This window comes from Macadamia integrifolia, unplaced genomic scaffold (genome assembly GCF_013358625.1).
Source record: "Macadamia integrifolia cultivar HAES 741 unplaced genomic scaffold, SCU_Mint_v3 scaffold869, whole genome shotgun sequence".
Classification (NCBI taxonomy): domain Eukaryota; kingdom Viridiplantae; phylum Streptophyta; class Magnoliopsida; order Proteales; family Proteaceae; genus Macadamia; species Macadamia integrifolia.
Window position 1 is genome coordinate 366,733 of NW_024870564.1, and position 21,466 is coordinate 388,198.

Genomic DNA, 21,466 nt, shown 5'->3' on the forward strand with positions numbered 1-21,466 from the left:
CACCTACCAATAAAAAATCTATATTTGGAATCTTCATCAAGCAATTTTAAAATGTGTTAAAAAAAAAAACCCATAAGGCGCCACTTCACATAAGGCAGAGCATTGCCTTACCATCTCTAAACCACATCAGCGCCAAGGCACTAGAAAGGCGTCGCCTTACCAACGCCTTAAAAACTATGATGATAATACATATAGATTAGATCCATATGAAACTCTTCTTGGATAATATTAGACTCAGCTACAGTCTTATACATCATATTCAACGTCAACAGAAAAAAATGATAAGCATACTTGTTTAGCTATTCTTGGACCATGAAAAGCATAGAAAGCTGCTTTCTGTATATCAATCAAACTCTTGATTTATACCATAACGAGAAAAGCATTGGCCAGAACTTGCTTGGTTTAGTAAGGACATAATCCTATTGATGTAGCATGTTTCATGGAGGTTTACGTACATCATTTACAATTCAATTACTTGATATCCCGAGTGAACTCTTCCTTCCACTAGAAGAAGATCTATTGGCTAGAAACAGAGTGGTTAGCCGGTCAGACCTAGATTTTTTCTTGCACACATATCATCCTTTATGAAATTATAACTTGTTCTTGGTGGCTTATTTCTGTTGGTCAGGGGTGAAAAGAGGGCCTGGCAGCTGGGAATCTACACCACAAACTGATTTGATTATTTTCAATAATTGTAATTTACTGGAATAAGAAATTTAGAGGAAAAAAAACTTATGAATAAACCTTTATATCTAGCTAAAACTTGGCCATCAGAAAAATGAATTTAAAAAAACATTATATCAAGCAATAACCTATGTCTACACACAAACTGAAAAAAAAAAAAAAAAAAGTGTATCATGTGAAGTTTTGCCAATGTAAAAGATCATAACCCAGTATAAGTCCACTTTCATAGGGTACCAAAGGGGTCAACTAGAATCAATTGACTCAATCCTAATCTTCGATAAAAACATTTTAACCAAGTGGCAGCTCTCATCAAGGATTAAAGTATCTGTATTAGTCACCATATTGGTAGACCAAAATTAAGATACGTATCGGAGGGTATCGTATCAGAGATACGCTAAGACACGCTAAAGATAAGCACATAAATGGATAGGAAACACTTTTTTATACACTTTTGCACAAAAAAAAAAAAACCCCTTTATATGACATGTATTATGCATAAACACTACATTGAGAGTGTCGCATTGAGAATCCAAGTTTTTGTAGTTGTTTATGGGTGTAAAATCCTTGTTTCCAACCTTGATTTCTACTTAAGTTAGAGAGAAAAATGGCTAGAAGCAACTTTGAACTGGAACAAAAACCCCTCTCAATTGTGTTTTTCTGAAAAATGACCCATCTTGGCCATTATATGACCGAAGCACACCATATCGATAAGTATCATACCGTATCGGTCGTTGCATACCAATATGCAGCGATACGTACCGTTACATACCAAAACATACATTTCACCTCGATTCTTTTATTTTCCATAGAGTATCAGTACGTATCGGTATGTATCGTATGACACATATCGATACAAACGGATTTTAAAACTTCCATGTAGCATATCAGTAGTATCGTATAGGTAAGGGCCGATCCCAATATGTATCGGCGGGTACGGTACGATATGTACCGATACTTTAAACCATGGCTCTCAGACACTTACATGGGTCGTCATACAGCAGCCCAAGCTTTTACAGTTGCACCAGGGATGGACCCTCAAAGCTTGTCTATTTATTAACTAGAAGCAGAGGAATCTAACAGAAGCCAATATTATACTGCTGCTTATAGAAAAAAGCAGCAGTGTTCTGCTTTACAAAAGTCACCATACCCATTTGAAAATGCACTGGGAAAAAAAAAATTTCATCAATAAAAAAAAATATATATATATATATATATCACTGAAAACAAATTCTCTTCGAGTTCAACTGACATAAAAAAACCTTAAAATGTCAAAAAATGCTTTGATTTAATAATTTTTAGCCTTTAAGCTACAAGAACCCTCAAGTTACTCATAAAAATGAGGACCTAAAGAATAAGGCATTGATGCAAATATCTCACCTGACAGCATCATTAATAAAACCAAACAATGGGGATAAGATGAAAATAAGGAAAACCCAGCACCTACCTGAATGTAGTCCATCCATCTTATCACATGAGAAAACTTCAGACTCTCTGAAATTGAAAGGCCACTCTGGCAAAGAAACCACAACCAAAGCACAGTTAGAATGTACACTCTCTGTGAAGTTCTAAGCTAACTTCTAATCCCTTAGACAAAGTAATTGATGAATTTAGACCCACCCTATGTAATCTAATACTCACAACAATAGTCAGTTGTTTGAAATAGAGAAAGAAACCAACTTCTGGAAGTCATAATAATGTAAGCAACCTAACAAATGTTTGGTCGTCCCATCCAAGACCTGTTGCTATGTAATATAATATTCCCAGCAACAATCAATTCTTGAAACTTCTAGAGTTCCAAAAAACGACAATAATGGATCTTAATTAAAGAAAAGGCATTACATACCACAAAGGAATGCAACACCGAAAACACAAAAATGTCAACTTCAGTAGGTTTCAGTCCATTCCCCAGGAGAACAGACCTTTGGGTCAATTCTTCATTCAATCCTTTGAGAACCTCATTGCAGGCTTCAGCATCAGTAGGGAAACTACCAGCAAACTCCACCCACTTCAGCACCTACAACCAATAATCATATTTGAGGTAAGGATTTAACAAGCAACTTAATAGGTGATTTCAAGAAACACCATAGACTAACTTGGCCAAGTGGATTTTACATTTCATGAAGTTCAAAATGATGGATGCTTGAGAATCAGAAGATCCAATCATAAATCAAACCACCCAGTACCAGAACTTGTTACCTCCTTATTTCCAGGATCAACACTATTTCCTGCAACCTTTAAAATGTTTGAAAACAACTCTTTAAGGTCATTTTCCCTGATGATTTCACTTGAACTTTTCTGCAAGGATCATTTTCAAAATACAGTAACAAAATTAGCAATTAATCATCATATCAACCAAAATAGAGCAGATTAAGGGTCTGAGTGGTAACTTCTAATATTTTTTATTATAAAAGTCTTAACAGATTCAAAATGACACTAGTTTTCTTATTGTTTACAAAATGGTCAAAGTTACAAAGGGGGAATATGTTCAAGTAACAATAAGAGAAAACAGAACAGCATCACATGATGTAGAAAAAAGGAAAAAAAAATTAAGGGAAACACACAAGAAGGCCAGTTACAATAACATCACACGTGTCTGTCAGCTTGTTTCTAGAATTTCCCGGGTTGTCCCCTTGACATTGCATAGCGTTTTCTTATGTGCTTCCTTAATCATGCAACATGTCATCGCATTGTTTTCCCAAACATATATCCAATGAAGCCAATCACCAAAATTGTTTCGCGTCCACAATGGATATGGCATTAGTGCATGTTCAATCAAAATTAAATGCATAATGTGAAGGGGTCTACTTTTATTTCCCCTCAACAGATGCCCAGTATGAAGTCAACAAGAAAGTGTTCTACTCTTTGACATCATAACATGAATAAACCAAAAGCTCTGCCTTCCCTCTCTGTCTATCCAAGGGATGTAAGGGCAGAGGCCTTATACTGTAGGAATGGATTTGACAACCAAACCAGTCCCAAAACTGCAGGAACTTTTAGACTAGAGAACAACCAGATTACACCCCACAAACCACTATAATCAGACCAACAGAAAATAGAAGTAACAGTATATAACGATCTCAGAAAACCAGTAGCAAGTAAGTCAGACCAGTAGCAGTCAGATAGGATCAAACCAGGGGCTGAAATCAGCACAAATAAGTGCAAACAACTTGTATTCAATGACTGATATCATAAAACAGCAGTGACAAACAACCCAAACCAACCGATATCAGTTCGGGTTAGTACAGATCACTAGAAGACAAAATTCTGGTGATTTTAAATATCTAACTATTGGCTGAACAGAATCAGCTAGAAAGTGGATCAATCCTTAGTTAAGCAGAGGGGAACAATCGACCAGAAGATGGGAGCAAACCACTGGCTGGACTGATCCCAACAGTGGGGGCCGAATGCTGTGTTTGCAGAAATTCTGGGCAGAGAACAAAGAAAACACTTACCTAGTTGCAGCAGCATTAATCCTTGAAAATAGGACTGACATTAATTGAGAACAGTAGAAGAGAAGGGCCTCTTGGACTTCACGCTGCAAAGAGTCGTTGGATCGAACACCAACCCATCACTGTGATCAGACACACAGAAGTTTTCTTGCAGAGCAAACAGCAGCAGCAGCCATGTATTTTGTCAAAATCATGGCTCATTAAAAGAGCCATCATCTTTATTTATAATGATGGGGAGGGTTTACAAGTAATAGTAACTCAGAGTTACTAAATTTGAGTTACTAAAAATTGATTACAAAAAGTTACTAAAAACTGGAAATTAGAATCTAATGAAAATAGAAACTAGCCTAGACAAAAATTAGAAACTTACAATGACTTGAAATTAGAAACTAATTTAGGACTTCAAAATAGAAACTAAATAATTAATTAGTAACCCCATCAGCAGACCAAACCGTGGGCTGACTTGGACCAGATCTGGGTCGACCCAGTCAGCCACTTGGGTTGACCTTGGTCTTGGTTCTCCTTGTGTAAACCCTTGTTGGAACTGCATCAGCTCTCCCCGGCTTGAAAACATTCGACTCCGACAAATGAATAAGGGACATGTAGCGCTCATACAAGTTGGGATCAAGCATCTTGAAATCATCAACATGAATCCAAGTACAGTCACTACGGGGACGGCCTTTCCACTTGACAAGAAAAGTGTGATAACCAGTGCCACGGCAGGAGGTCTTGTAATTATCATCCAAGATTTCTTCAATAACTTCAGAAGTGGGTGGCTTCAGTTGAGGCAACCTCAGCATTTGCTCCATGTCTCCATCATCCGAATGATGCCCAACATAAAGGTGAAGATCAGCCACATTAAACACGTTGCTTATGTTCACGTCATCCGGCAGCTCAAGCACATAAGTATTAGGTCCTATACGTTTCAGCACCTTGTAGGGACCCATCTTTCGTGGATGTAGCTTGGCATTGACACCCATCTGAAACCGTTCAGGATTTACTCGAATCATCACCATGTCCCCGGGTTTGAACTCCACATAACGCCGATGACGATCAGCAAAAGCCTTATACACCTCATTGTTCAAGGCAATATGTCGTCGGACGTTGGCATGCACCTCAGTGATATGACACAAGAACTCATCAGCTTCAATACTAACTCGAGCCTGGGGTGGAAGTGACATAAGGTCAATAGGCCGCTTAGGTTGAACTCCAAGCAAGATCTCAAAAGGAGTACGACCTGTTGTCCTTTTCACTGAGTTGTTGTAAGCAAATTCTACAATGTCAAGAATAAAAGGCCATGTCTTCTCATAGTCTCGAACCAAACACCTCAACAAGTTTCCCAAGCTACGGTTCACCACCTCTGTCTGTCCGTCTGTCTGTGGATGAAATGCAGTTGAAAAGTTCAGCTTTGTATTTGTCATCAACCACAATGTCTTCCAAAAATAACTCATGAACTTAACATCACGGTCAGACACAATACTAGTTGGCAGCCTATGTAGTCGTACTACTTCCTTGAAGAAGAGCTTTGCAACCTGAGAAGCATCAAAAGTCTTACGACAAGGTATAAAATGAGTCATCTTAGAGAAACGATCCACAACCACCACAATGGAATCATATCGTTCTCTAGTAGGGGGTAGTCCAAGAACAAAATCCATGCTAACATCAAGCCACGGTGCATGAGGAACAGGTAGTGGAGAGTATGAACCTGTGTTCTGTTTTTCCCCTTTTGCCAACTGATATACACGGCATCTTTTGATCACATGATCGACATCCTTTACAATACATGGCCAATAATATCGATCAGTCACCTGTGCAAGAGTCTTATCTTTCCCAAAATGTCCTCCTAATCCTCCTCCATGTAACTCTCGTATGATGTGATGACGTAGGGAAGAGTTTGGGATACAAAGCCGTGTGCCAAAGAACAAGTACCCATCATGAACAGAGTACTTTAGGTGCTCCATAAAGACAGTGCTGAAATCAGAATCAGATGTGTACTCACCCCGTATCTGATCTATGTTAATAATATGTGCTGAAAATGTGTTAAGTGCGAGCACTTTCCGGCTAAGTGCATCAGCCACTGTATTCTCTTTTCCCGCCTTGTACTTCATAGCAAATACAAACTCTTGCAAGTAGGCTACCCATTTGGCATGTCTGTGGCTAATCGACTTTTGTGAGTGAAGGTGCTTCAAGGCCTCATGATCAGTGTACAAAATGAACTCCTTACCAATGAGGTAGTGCCTCCAATGGCGTAGCACTTGGACGACTGCATACAACTCCAGATCATAAGTCAAATAGTGCTTCTTGGCCTCATTCAATTTTTCGCTATAAAAGGAGATGGGGTGTCCTTGTATTATCACTCCTCCTAGCCCAACATGTGAAGCATCTGTAGCTACCTCAAATACTTTGTCAAAATCTGGTAGGCGTAGGATGGGTGCCTCTGTCATCTTCCTCTTCACAAGAGCGAAGGCTTTGGTCGTTGCAGCTGTCCATTCAAACTTCCCTTTACTCGACTTCATACATTCAATGATGGGTGCCATAACTGCACTGAAGTTCAGAATAAATCTCCTATAGAAGGAAGCCAACCCATGGAAGCTACGGACTTCTGTTAGAGTCTTAGGTGTGGGCTAATCAGTGATGCTCTTGATCTTCTCCGGATCAACTCAACCCCCTTTGATGACACTATAAATCCAAGGAATATAACCTTGGGCAGCATAAAGGAACACTTCTTGAGATTAATGTATAACTTCTCAGCCATAGTTGCCACGGCGCCAAGGCAAACCAAAGCGGTGGAGGGTTGTCTAAGCGCTTAGGCGAGAAGGCGTCCGCCTTAAGGCGAACTAGGCGAACAAGTGTTATTTTTTATTTTTCCTATTTTCTAACATTATTTAGTAAGTTATATATACCTTGTATCATAAAAAATCAAGATTAAGCCACATCAAGTTATAAAAAATCAACATTTAGCCACATCAAATCATAAAATATTAACATTAAGTCATATTAAGTTATAAAAAATCAACATTTAGAGAAATGCTCTTATTCTATAATAAGTTTGACTGGTCAAATGATTTTATTTTTACATGAGACTTTTTGTATTAGTTATAATATAAAACCAGCTTTCTAATAAGTCTAAGATTACTTAAATCTGAGTTGCAATGACAAAGTTATGCTTCAGTTAAACTTATTTTTAAGTGCGCGAATACTGTTAAAATCGCCTGAATGAAAATAATTTTATGAATATCAAAACAAAATATTTTTTTACCGGACTTTTGGTTTTTAGCAATGTTTTAACATGATAGAATTTATAAAATTTTCATAATTGAGAAAAAACCCTAGTATTTAAAAGTTGAAAATCGTCCCTATAACCAAAATCCAGTTTTTGTTCTTGGACTGGGGGGTTGACTTTTTATCCTTTTGGAATTTGATTTTTAAACTATTTTTATTAGATTCAAATAGGGGGTATTTGCTTATTTATGAATAATATCTTAAGTAAATGAAATAACAAATATTAAAAACATTTACTTGAATGATATTTGGCATAAATAAGTGCCGAAACACAAGGCAACATGCAGTGCAACAAGGCGGCTGTCGCCTAGGCCCCAGGCAAACCGCCTGGACGCCTAGCCTAGGCGACGCCTTGACAACTATGTTCTCAGCACGGAGTACTCTCAAGACTTGCCTCAAGTGATCCTTATGCTCTTCTTGGTTCTTACTGTATACCAAAATGTCATCAAAATAAACAACCAAAAAGTGACCAATGAAGAGACGAAGGACCTGTGTCATCACCCTCATAAAAGTACTAGGTGCATTTGTCAGACCAAAAGGCATGACTTTCCACTCATATATGTCATCCTTGGTCTTAAAGGCGGTTTTCCACTCATCTCCAGAACGGATGAGAATATGATGATAGCCACTCCTCAGATCTAACTTGGAAAAGACCTTTGCCCCAGACAGCATATCCAACATATCATCTAGTCGTGGTATAGAAAACCTATACTTGACTGTTATCTTGTTGATAGCATGGCTGTCCACACACATACGCCAAGAACCATCCTTCTTTGGCGTGAGTAAAGCTGGTACTACACAAGGACTTAAGCTCTCCTCAATGAAGCCCTTCTGTAGTAACCCATCCACTTGCCGTTTCAGCTCGGCATGCTCAGTAGGACTAAGTCTGTAAGCAGGAAGGTTGGGTAAAACCGAACCAGGTACCAAGTCAATAGCATGTTGTATGTCTCTCATGGGAAGCAACTCATCTGGGAGATCATCAGGGACTAAATCAGAAAAATCAGATAAGAGCTCTCTGACAGGTGCACTATGCGTTACTTCAGGTTGGGGAGTGACTTCCCTAGTAACAAGTGCCTTAACCATTCTAGTCTCATAACTTGTGCGTAAGAACTGTTTGTGGGGAGTAACTAGCAATTCCTTTGTGGGCATAGCTAATACCTTCTTCTCATTGTCAATGTCCTTCTGATTTGACCTTAAGGATCTCTTTTGCCGTATTTCAGTCGGCACATTTACCGGATAGAAAGTTGTAGGAACACCCTTCCACATGAAAGTATACAGATTCTTCTTCCCTCCAACCATGGCATCATTGTCATACATCCAGGGACGACCAAGCAATACATCTGTGAGTTTCATTGGGAGCACATCACACCAAACTTTCTCTTCATATTGGTAAAGTTTCAAAGGAACTGAGCATCTCTTATTTACCTCTAGAGTATTACCATTCAACAAAGATACCTTATAAGGCTGAGGATGTGGGTCAGCTTTCAAGGTTGCTCTCTTCACAAAGGCTTCAGAAACAACGTTGACACAGCTGCCACTATCAATGATAATCTGACAAGTATGCTCACCTGACTTTATACGGCTATAGAATATACAGTTATGTCGCCAATCATCTCCTTTGGTTTCGGCCACCAATATACGAGTAACAATATTTATTCCCTGAGTATCATCCTCATTAGTGTTTTCCATATCATAGTCATATCCACCATCATCATCATCTTTTAAAGGATAGGGATAAAGAGTTGACTCATCCTCCTCATTGGAGTCCTCGACCTCAGCTACTGTATTAACCCTCTGCTTATGCGGACAAGACTTAGCAAAATATCCTACCTCTTGGCAATGGAAACACTGTACCTTATTACCACCGGTTATGGGTGCCTTTCCTTTATGATCAGCTCGTGGAGGAAAAGTGGACTTTGGAGGTGCTGAGCTACTAGGTTTAGTAGCTGAAAAATTCTTCTTTACCTCCCCAGCTTGGAACCCAAACCTTCTAACTGGCTGTGCTAGAAGCTCCTCTGCTAGTAGGGCCTTGTCAAAACAATCCCTCACTGAGTGCACTTCAACAACTCTGATACCCCTATTGATTTCAGCTCGCAATCCCAGTCGAAACCGAGATAACAGTTGCCTTTCATTCTCCCTTATGCCTGTACGAGAATAAAGTGCGTCAAACTTGTTCATGTACTCGACAACAGTCATAGACCCTTGGCGAAGAGAGTTCAGTTGGTCTTGTATGCGAGCTCTGAAGTTGCGTGGCAAGTATTTATCTGATAACTCAAGCTTCATCTCCTCCCAACCAGTAGGTTTTCTACCACGGTCTTCTAAATTTAGCTCATAGGTCCTCCACCACTCACGAGCAGCCCTAACTAGCTTAGCACGAGCTAGTTTCATCTTCCGTTCCTCAGTTAACTCATAATAGTCAAAATAGCCGTCTAGTGCCACTACCCAATCATAGAACAATTGGGGGTCATATCTCCTATCAAACTCCTTCAAATCGAGCTTGACCTTCTGTGAATCTTCAGAATACCTCTGTTGCACGAGATGTTTAGTCACAAAATATCCTCTTACATGCTCTTCAACAGTAGGTTGTGCCATCGGAACCCTCTGTGGTGCTCTCAGATTAGGGTTTTCTCTCCTGTTAGTCAACTGAGCAACTACATTCAATGGGGTTTCTACTTCGGGTGTTGTACGTGAATCGCCAGTAGGCTGTTGTAGTGGGGTCTCTTCATTCAACAACCTGGCATCCAATTCAACCTTCAATTCAGTCCGTAAGGCTTGCTGTTCAACCTTTATTGCAGTCCTCATAGTCTGTAGCATCTCCATAAGAGAAGCTAGAGTGGGGGTGTTGTTCCCAGCCATGCTCTGATACCACTTAATGTCGGAATGGATTTGACAACCAAACCAGTCCCAAAACTGCAGGAACTTTTAGACTAGAGAACAACCAAATTACACCCCACAAACCACTATAATCAGACCAACAGAAAATAGAAGTAACAGTATATAACGATCTCAGAAAACCAGTAGCAAGTAAGTCAGACCAGTAGTAGTCAGATAGGATCAAACCAGGGGCTGAAATCAGTACAAATAAGTACAAACAACTTGTATTCAATGACTGATATCATAAAACAGCAATGACAAACAACCCAGACCAACCGATATCAGTTCGGGTTAGTACAGATCACTAGAAGACAAAATTCTAGCGATTTTAAATATCTAATTATTGGCTGAACAGAATCAGCTAGAAAGTGGATCGATCCTTAGTTAAGCAGAGGGGAACAATCGACTAGAAGATAGGAGCAAACCACTGGCTGGACTGATCCCAACAGTGGGGCCCGAATGCTGTGTTGCAGAAATTCTAGGCAGAGAACAAAGAAAACACTTACCTGGTTGCAGCAGCCTTAATCTTTGAAAATAGGACTGAAATTAATTGAGAAGAACAGTAGAAGAGAAGGGCCTCTTGGACTTCACGCCGCAAAGAGTCGTTGGATCGAACACCAACCCATCACTGTGATCAGACACAGAAGTTTTCTTGCAAAGAAAACAGCAGTAGCAGCAGCAGCCATGTATTTTGTCAAAATCGTGGCTCATTAAAAGAGCCATCATCTTTATTTATAATAATGGGGAGGGTTTACAAGTAATAGTAACTCAGAGTTACTAAATCTGAGTTACTAAAAATTGATTACAAGAAGTTACTAAAAACTGTAAATTAGAATCTAATGAAAATAGAAACTAGTCTAGACAGAAATTACTCAATTAGAAACTAACAATGACTTGAAATTAGAAACTAATTTAGGACTTCAAAATAGAAACTAAATAACTAATTAGTAACCCCATCAGCAGCCCAAACCGTGGGCTGACTTGGACCAAATCTGGGTCGACCCAGTCAGCCGCTTGGGTCGACCCTGGTCTTGGTTCTCCTTGTGTAAACCCTTGTTGGAACTGCATCACCTTTGGTGTCCCTCCAGTCAAGAATTGGGGCTAATATCACTAGCCATTATGCTTTTCTCTCATGCCTTTCACCATTCATGGTTCGATATTCTGGTGTCCTAGGTGTAGAGGAACCACACCAATCGATCCCAACTTGGTGGTTAAACTCTACTGTAGTGACAATACTGTAGGGGAAGTCCTGCGAGAATAGCTCGACTCAAGATGATTAATACAAAAAAAAGAAAAAAAAAAAAAAAAAGCGTAACACCTCTCTACAATACATCCCAAATATTTATTAGGTTAACAAAAATAGGAAGTTGATGATAACGAGTATTTTCATCCTATTCCAAAGATGCATTTTCATTCCCTCTCTAGACAGCATGCATACATGAAAGAGTGAAGAAATGATTTGCTAAACCAAAAAGATGCATTGTCAGTCCCTTTCTAGACACCATGCATACATGGAAGATTGAAGAAATGATTTGCTATCTCTATACTTTAATAAGTTCACTACTTTTATATTGTAACATGATAGATTTAAGATATTGTGGGATATGACCATCATCAAGTTAGGCCCATGGAACCCTGAATTGATGAACAAAGAAAACAAAGATTGATGCTAGACAAAATGAACACTTCAAATGCAACTCCAATAGGTTTACCTGTCAATCGTAAGGAAAACCTTCATAAATATTTCAAAAGGATCAAACAACTTTTTTAATTCATGTCCAGATTAAGATGGGGCTGAAGCTTCAGCATTTCTAATAGTGGTATTCTGAGAGAAGAAACAAAATGAAAAGGTGGCCAAATTCTATTTCTCCAACAGATCTCAAAAATCACTCCTTTCCCCCACCCCCAACCCCCCCCCCCCAAAAAAAAAAAAATAGAAAACCCAAGTGTTGACAACCATTTCTGTGCTTTTGAAGAGACAGGAACCACTTTCCCTTCAATCCACAAATGTGATTCTCCGAGGAGGCCTTTTTCCAACAACTCCAATCCTCCAACTTCCCTCCCAATAGTTCAGTTGCATCTATGGGGAATCCAAATTGAAGATCATTAAGGATATCCACCTCCCAATAATTCAAAATCTAGTAAAACCTCAGAAGCAAAGGGGAAATTCCTTCTAACTCTTCAATACAACCCCCTAAACAAAGCCTCTTTCTTCCTTTCCACCCTGCACAACATAGAGAACTAGTTCAAGAGTAACCTAGCTTCCTCATCGCCCACCCATAAGGCAATAAACTCCTCAAAACCCTCTGCTTCCTTGCAAAATGCCTTCCTTATACTAAGACCATCTTTCTCTGAAACATAATACAATGTGGGACAACGTCTAAGAGAGACACCTGTTCATCAACGACAACAACAACCCAGCCTTATCCCAACTACATGGGCTCGGCTACATGGATCCTGCCCACCGATCAGATCTATTCGAGGTCATACTTGATATAAGGCCTACTATCCATGCCTTTTCCTCAACACTTCTCCTAGGGTCATTTTCACTCTGCCCCTGGCTCTTTTAGTTCCTTCAATCTGCATCAATTCACTCTTTCATGTCGGAGCTTCCAAAGTCCACCATTTTACATGGCCATGCCACCTCAAATAACTTTCTCGTAGCATATCATGCATCAAAACAACTCTTCATCAACTATCCTCCCAAAATTTAACCATGTCCCCTCTTCCACCCTTAGTGACCCAATACTTCCACTGGGATGGCTTTATCACTTCTCAATTCTCATAATCACGCTCTGAGAGTGACAAAGCCTAAAATCCTCAAGCTTTATGAGTTTCTATCCATGAGGTAGGAGTGTGCCTGTCCTATTATACTTTGATTAGGCTGGACGTATCAAAGATTAAAATCGATATTATGTCAAACAATGGAGGTGCTTCCTTGTACTCCAAATTTTAATTTTTCGCATTGATAAAACTTAAAAGTGAAGATATAACTTAATGCATGTGTATAAGTGTACAAAGATATGCTGTAGGGCTGTTAAAAAATATAGAGAATATTCCATTTGGCACTCCAATACTCTCACTTCTGCACCAACTCTTGATCATGCCTCATGCTTTGGTCCCTTATTTTCCACCTTCGAGGCAATAGACTGCTCAAAGTTCAGAAGTACCCCTGCTTCCATGAGAGACATTTTCCATGGTCTATCACAATAGTGTGTAGCTATTTGACAGTCTCATCTCCATAACAGGATATAAGACCACCAAGAATGGTTGTTAATTGCCCCATTTAGTTCAATTACGTTCAGAATTATATACAGAAAAGTACATAGGGAAGCTTAGAATTCCCTTCAATGAATTTGGAAATAAAAAAATCTATACCATAGAGAAAAGTTATAGATACATCTACAAGCTTGGATTCCCTTGATGGCAGATGCCCTGGAACCAAACAAGACAGAAGATAAAAAATGGTTTGTTGAGACTAAAATATGAATTCAGCCAATGAGTAAAACTCCTATCTGCACAATTGAAGTTATTCTCATAACTAATCCTTCATCCACAGTTATATTAAGTATTACAGCCAATAAAGTTGTAAAACCAACAGGCACAGCTAATCTAGTTCACCTCCTCACCCAACCATTGTAATTGAAGCAACAACAACCCAGAAATTTTAAGAGAACCCATGAAGAGAATACTAAATAGACATGATTATCGATTTCCAAATTCCAATTTGGGTTGAACATAAAGGATTTAAAGAACTCATTACATGCAAGTAAACTGCTCCACATAACACATTCACTACTGGGGGTGGGGGAAGTTACTCTCAGAGAGGTAAGCAGTAGTCTATGCTTACAGGATCCAAGCTGAGGCGTTTGCAGAGAGAACGAACGACGTCTTGCTTTCTTCTGTGGAGGATGCCATCATTTGCAGAACTGTTGCAGTCCATCTCTTCCGTCGATTCTTTCTTTGCTCTTCCAGTTCCGATGTATATTGCTTCACAATGATGTAGCCGCTATAGGGTTATTACTGATTCATGGACTGGACTGGGCTATTTTTGTACTCTATTACTACAAAAGCCCACTCAAATGTGGGCTGGAGTATATGGGCCTTCCTTTTGAAATTACATTCCACGATTTGAGCTGATTAGATCAATATAGAGGCCATGCGGCAATTGGAATGATCCAATTATGATTCAGAATAGACTCAATCAAATACTTATTCAAGAAACCAGTCTAGTGTAGATCAAGTTTTCGTATGAAGTGAATTCCATATGTGTGGATCAATCCCGTACAAGAATGGTTCTAGTACAAAGACTTGATCCGCTCTCAAAACAGTCTCCACTAGGAGACTCATTCAGTGGCTTCAATTGTTAGTAGAATTTGATGTCAAATATGTGACATAGAAGTCAATCAAAAGTTGATCATCTCTTGGCATATCCCATCATCCTTGAAACCAAATTGTTGGAGGACATGTTCCTGGATGAAGATGTACTAAACAAAATTAAGGACCTAAGATCCATTAGGCTGTGATTGGTAGCCAAAACAAGAAAAGAAATAAGTACAAATGGTTTAAGAAATTCTCTTTGTGCTTGGCATGTCTTGACCTAAGAGAAGATTCTTTTTTGAATTTCAAAATTCGCCATGGGAATGGTGAAGTTTTAAAATAAAATAAAATAACAAACAAAAATCTTGCCAAAAACACAAGAAAACATAAAAAAATCAAAAACTTTTCGTTTCTTTTCTTTTCTCTTCATAATGGTAGCCATGGTTTTAAGTATCGGTGTGTATCGTGCCGTATCGGTCGATACGAATCTGTATTAGTAGGCATCGGCACGATACATACCAATATGCTAGGGGGAATTTTGGGCCTCTTTTTGTGTATCGGCGTATCGTACGTATCGTATTGGTACTGATACGTATGATACTCTACGATATGAACTTTTGAAAATCTGAAAATTCCCGAGAGTATCGGTACCGTATCAGTACATATCGAAGGTATCGTGCAGTATCGAGCCGTATCGTACTGTATCGGCACGATACGGCTACTTAAGTATGAATTTTTTGTTGTTTGAAACAAACACTTCACACTCTCACCAACAGTTTTCTAGATTTTTTATATGTTATGTAAAAACAAGTGTACTACAACTTCCATGGAAATTTTTTATTTTTCTCAAAAAAATATATTTTTTTTAATTTTTTTATTCCGAAATTAATTTAAAAAAATCCCCAAAAATTTTTTTTTTTTAGAAAATTTAGTTCATTCAACTCTTAAAAACAATGTCATAACTTATAATTACTAAATACATGATTTCAAATGAAACCCACATTTTTTCCCCAAAAAAGTGAGGGTTTCAATTTTTTTTTTATTTCTCAGATCTACTCAACTATATTGGTCCACACTTTGTTGATTTTTTATATGTTCTTTAAAAACATTTAATCTACAACTTCTATAAAAAAAAATTAATTTTTCTACAATGAATGGGAGACCCACTACCATAAATATTTCGACTGGGGTACATATTGTGCCTATATTCGACAAGTGCAGAATATCATTGTAGTTGCTCCTATTGAAGAAGAAGGTCCTAGCCAAGGATTTGAACCACCACGACACTCTTCATGGCACTCATCATAGTGGCAATGGCAATGAGGAGAGAAAAAAACTGTAAGAAACTCAAATCTCATCATTTTGAACATTTTTAACTCAATATATTTGTCTATCAATACGATACCCTCTACTTAAGTATTTATGCATTCTACATGTTACATACAACTTTTTTTAACTATTTTTTTTATGCAAAAGTGAATAAAAATGTGTTCCCTATCCATTTATGTGTGTATCTTTAGTGTATCTTAGCGTATCTCCGATACGATACGATACCCTCCTATACGTATCTTAATTTTGACCGACCGATACGGCGATCGATACCGATACTTTAATCCTTGATGGTAGCCAAACATACAAAAAAAAAAATTTCTTACCATTTTATCTCTTTTCTTCTCTTTTCTAGATTCTTTTTTCTTTTCATTTCATTTCTTTTCTTCTCTTAGCTACCAAATACAGCCTTAATGAAAATTTTGCCAACAGGACTAATACTTAAGATCACATGTTGGGTCAGGAAAAACTAGTCCTTAGGGCGTTTGGACTTGGATATAAGCATAGACCAAAAACATAATTAAAAAACATGTTCGTTTTATGTTTTATATTTTATTTTTTATTTATTTATTTTTGGGTAATGGTTTTATGTTTTATGTTACTTGCTAACATTGTGGTAAAAAGGGGCACATAAAGGCTCAATGCTCTTTAAAAGTTAACCGGCTAAGATCCAAAAATTGAAATGGGCATCAAAATGAAAAAATTTCTCTACCACTAAAAGTTTCACAAGTACCTCAAGAATTAAAAACAAAGAAGCAACTCAGATAAGAATTACATGCCTTAAAGGAACAATGTTAAGCAAATGCTAGACCATACGAGCTACCACAATTTTTCCAAGTATGAAAGGCAAACTCCTATAATGAGCATAAAAATGGATATATCAATATTTGTGGAAGGAACTCATCTCACTCCACTTGAGCAAATCTTTCAAGTGAGGATGCTCATGATATGCTAGAAAAGTGATTCTAGCAAATGTGGAATAATGGATGACACTAAGCAGTCTTGTACTTGAATATGATGACCAAAAAAAGAATGCATATGAGTGTCCATCATGTTGAATTTTGATAAAATTGATGCACTTCATTGAGTATAGTACTATAGGTTGAGGTTTGCATATTAGTCACTTCACCATTGTGAGAATATGCTAGTAGGAGATCCTAAATTTATTCTTTTAAATTAGTGGAATAATTTGATAAAGCTCGACTATGGGAACAAATGATGATATGGGGTGCCTAGTAAAAGCTTAACAAGGATGCATGTGTTATAGCGATCGGCCGGTAAAATACGGAGGTTGACTGAAACTGTAGAGATTTGAATCTCGCGAGGAATATCTTTCTTTGGTCATGGCTATTCACTTTCTAGGTTGTTGGTTCCCTAGGCATCTCTTCACCTTCCCATGACAAATCTCTTCATATCTATTGTTTTGCACTCCTCCCACAATGTCTTTTCATACCATCTTTCTTTGCATCATCTCTCTTGGCTCGTTTCTCTCCAAAATTCAACTAGACCAATATGGATTATGAATCAAGTGAGAATCAAAGCACTGGTACTAGACCAAGATGGATTATGAATCAAGTGAGAATCAAAGCACTGGTACTCCTCAAGAGTATGATGTTGATCGATTTAAAAAGGGGATGACTTGGAAGAAGTGTTGGACAAACTGGTCACTAAGGGCCCGTTTGATTTTTTTTTTCTCTGTCGTTTCTGTGTCTAGAAACAACAGAAACGGTTTTTTCCATTTTTGTTCTAAGAAACAATTTTTTTACCTCAAAAAAGTGTTTGATTTTTTCATTTCAAGAAACGTTTTCAGTAGACAATGTTGTTTGATTTCACATGTTTTTGGAAACGATTTCTTATGTATGTATCATTAATTATAGTTATGCCATTAGAATTTTGACAAAAGGGAAGCCATCTAATAGAGGATTAAAAATGAAAAACACAATGTGATAGAGATTCAATAGGGAATATCTTTTTAAATCTAACATAAGTAAATGAAACATAGAATTGTCTATTGCATAATATATACTCTAACAACTAACATAAAATCATTAATGGTAGCAACTAACATAAACTCATTAAAATCAAAACATCAAGTTCCATCAGTAGGAATCATAGGCATTCCCTTCAATATGGCCATTTGATTTGCAATATTTATCCTTAACATTGACATATGTCTTGCTCCTCTCTGATTTGTACTTGTAATTGGAGCAATGAAGCTTTGATGATTAAGATTTAGTTGATCAATTGCATTCTGTTTATAGCCATATTTGTCAAAAAGATCATCTTTAATAGCTTATTCTTTTATGTAGTTGTGAAGCCCACAATATGCAACTATGATGCTAGCCTGGTCCTCGATACGATAACCCTTTATTTTTTGTAAGATTTGGAATCTATTCTTCAATACACCAAAGGTTCTTTCAATAACATTTCGTAAGGAGGAATGTCTATGGTTGAACAACTCCTTCGGTATTCTTGCACCGCTTTTCTCCCCCACTAAAATCTGGTAGGTGATACCTTTCTCCTCGAAAGGATGTCAAATACCTAAGTTGACTTGCATAACCTGAATTCATATCATAATACTTGCCTTCACATATTATGGATAACGTTTACACAAGTGAGTATATTACTCCAAAAAGACATTTAACGTACAAGTGATTTGTTTGTTGTGAATTACCTGGAGGAGGATGAGGAAAACCTAAGATAGAATTTGATCTTGCATCTTCAAAAACTCGAGCATCATATGCACTGCCTTCTCAGCCCGTGTACACAAATGTGAAGCACATGTCGAACGAACAAGCACACATAACATTCTGTGTGGTCAACACCTTCCGATTTCTATATCGGGTTTGCTCTGATCTAGGTACTATGGCACTAATATGAGTGCCATTAATAGCACCAATGCAATCCTAAATAAAACACACAATATGGATATATGTTAGAATTCACTTATTAACTAGTAACTGATAATATTTGCAATTAGCATAAGTCATACAAGGTTACCTGGAAGAAGAGGCTAAACTTTGGGTTATGTTGAATCTTTGAGGGGACCACATCAAATTTTGGTGGCCTGATTGTTTCATTTGCTAGTTGAAGCCTAGCGTGCAACACTTTCTGAAATACAACACTGATTATCTGTCCAGATAGCTGAAATTTCTTTGCAACCTATCTATTACTATTGCCATGTCCTACTATGACAATAAAAATTGCAAGTTGTTCATCTACCCGTATATGACAACTATCATCTAACTATCCTCTATGTATCATCATGTCATGTAGATTGATGAAGACAATGTCTCTCAACTCTAAATTCAATGCAGTAGAGATTTGAATGCCCATTCAATGTCTCTGCGACCATGACAACTCCTGTGTAATTACTATCCATACATGGTTACCTAATTCGAAGGTAATCTAAAAATGTTTGAAACGTATATAGAATGATGTCATCATCACTGGATGAATCATCTTCGAAGTTGGTAGGGTTCATTGCCATACCTGTGTATAAATGAATATGGATATCAAAATGCTACATATGTAAGAACTAAAAAAAATGCATCCATCATTAAGATAATAATAAATATCTATGTCATCCTTAAAAAATCATGTAAATAAATCAACTTATGGAAGAAACTCCCATGTCCTACGTTTAAATCAAACCATCCATCAGAATCAATCAAACAAACAAATATCCATATCATCCTAAAAAAAACTTCCATATCTTACTTTTAAATCAAACAATCCATCAAAATCAATGAAGCAAACAAATATCTATGTCATCCTCAAAGAAATTCCCATATCCTACTTTTAAATTAAACCATCAGTCAAAATCAAATAAACAAATATCCATGTCATCCCTCAAATTTAAAAAAAAAAACCTATTGTTTTTCAAGAAACTCCCAAATCCTACTTCAATGCTCTAATCATCCACATCCTTTTTTCAGCAGCAACTTCTACAAATGATATTCTCCAAACAATACTCTTGTGTATCTTTTGTTGAGCCTTCTCCCACATCTCTTCTGTTAACTCTGTCATGTTGTCCAAAAAAACCTGACGTGCTTTGATGTTGTACATTTTATCCACCAGATTATTGACAGTTGGAAGAATTGTTCTAAAAGTGGGAGTGCTACTCCCCCCGTTCCATATTCTAGGCCACATATGAGCTGAAGTCATGTGTAGATTTGGTAATGACTTTTGTGTTACTCTTCTTCCTTCGGTTTGTGGGAGTTCCATCAAGCTTTTGCTTTGTTGTAGAATGGTTGACCACTTCATCAACAATCTATAGGCTCTATATCATCTAACCATACTACATCTTTAGGGGAATCATATGTATCGTTCTCATCCTCAAAGTCAAGATCAATGTCGATGGATTTTTGCTTCCCAGTAGTATGTTGAGATACTCCTCTATCTCCTCGAGCATTTAAGTCTGAGAAGACCACTAACAACTCTGGCCATTATGGAAGTCCATTCTTTTGGAATTTGGCCCAAGTAGGATTTGCCTATAATCCAAAATAATTTGATATTATACACTGTTGGCAAACAAAAAAAAAAAAAAAGAAGGAAAAAAAAAGGTATTTATCTATTGACTATTACTTCAAGGAATTGATTACCTTTATAGCATTTTCCTAACATAGAATCTTCAGCTGTAGTAGTCCTGGTATTTGAATCCTAGTCAAATCCCATAATATCGACCAACCATCTGAAACTATTATAGTTACCTCGTAGCTTATTCATCTTATTACGCAGCTGCTCTTTTCTAAATAAATGATGGAAAGTTGCTTCTAGTCATACTTTAATGTTATTCCACCCAACCTTACTGAATGTGGAGTTGGACTTCTGACCATTCCTTACAGTATCAACCATTAATTTGATGAATTTGTTCAACTCAGTAGCATTCCAAAGGATTGTGGTTGGAGTAGGAGTAGGAGTAGGGTTTTCACTATATGATATATTGCCTACACAAAGGAAACATTAATCATATAGAAGTTAAGAATCATCAGCTCACAATTAGGTATGCATATTGGACATTCATATATTGGCATTCAACAATGACAATAGGAAATCTCTCAAAAGAAACAACCAAAATTTTTAAAAGTGAGTATAAATAGTAGCAATAAAATATTCTACTAAGAAGATCCAGAACCTTTCTTAACTAAGCAAGAAACTAGGAAGAGTGAACAAAAAAGTTTGCCATCTAAAATTTAATTTACCAATTTCGTATGACTGATGCTTGTTGAAATCTCTTAATTCCTTTCACAAATAGTGAAGCTATTATAGAACCAACAAAATGGGGGAATTCATATCCAAGCCATAAATTTTTATGCTCAATTGACTTCTTTAGTCCCTGTTGTGATAAACATGGGAAGCTTTTGATAGTTTTCACATTAAATGGACATCAACCTAAAGTGTAGTATAGGAGAGTATCAAGCCTCTAGAGTTTGAAGACTACAACCAAGAATATATGTGTTGATTCTAAATCACATATGCTCAAAATGCTGGCTTGAACCAGTAAAGCAATCTTCATCCCTGTAAGC

The 21,466-nt window shown here is 37.4% G+C and overlaps 1 protein-coding gene across 1 annotated transcript in view; it reads right to left on the bottom strand.

Moving 5' to 3' along the window:
* Positions 1–14,294, bottom strand: part of LOC122070271 (aminoacyl tRNA synthase complex-interacting multifunctional protein 1) — a 45,151-nt gene extending 30,857 nt beyond the window's left edge. The window contains exons 1-4 of the mRNA XM_042634393.1: positions 14,140–14,294; positions 2,881–2,979; positions 2,528–2,698; positions 2,129–2,194 (exon numbers count right to left, since the gene is read on the bottom strand). Coding sequence (XP_042490327.1) covers positions 2,129–2,194; positions 2,528–2,698; positions 2,881–2,979; positions 14,140–14,232 — 429 coding nt within the window. The 5' untranslated portion in view covers positions 14,233–14,294. The remainder of the gene's footprint in view (positions 1–2,128; positions 2,195–2,527; positions 2,699–2,880; positions 2,980–14,139) is intronic.
* Positions 14,295–21,466: the final 7,172 nt, after the last annotated feature.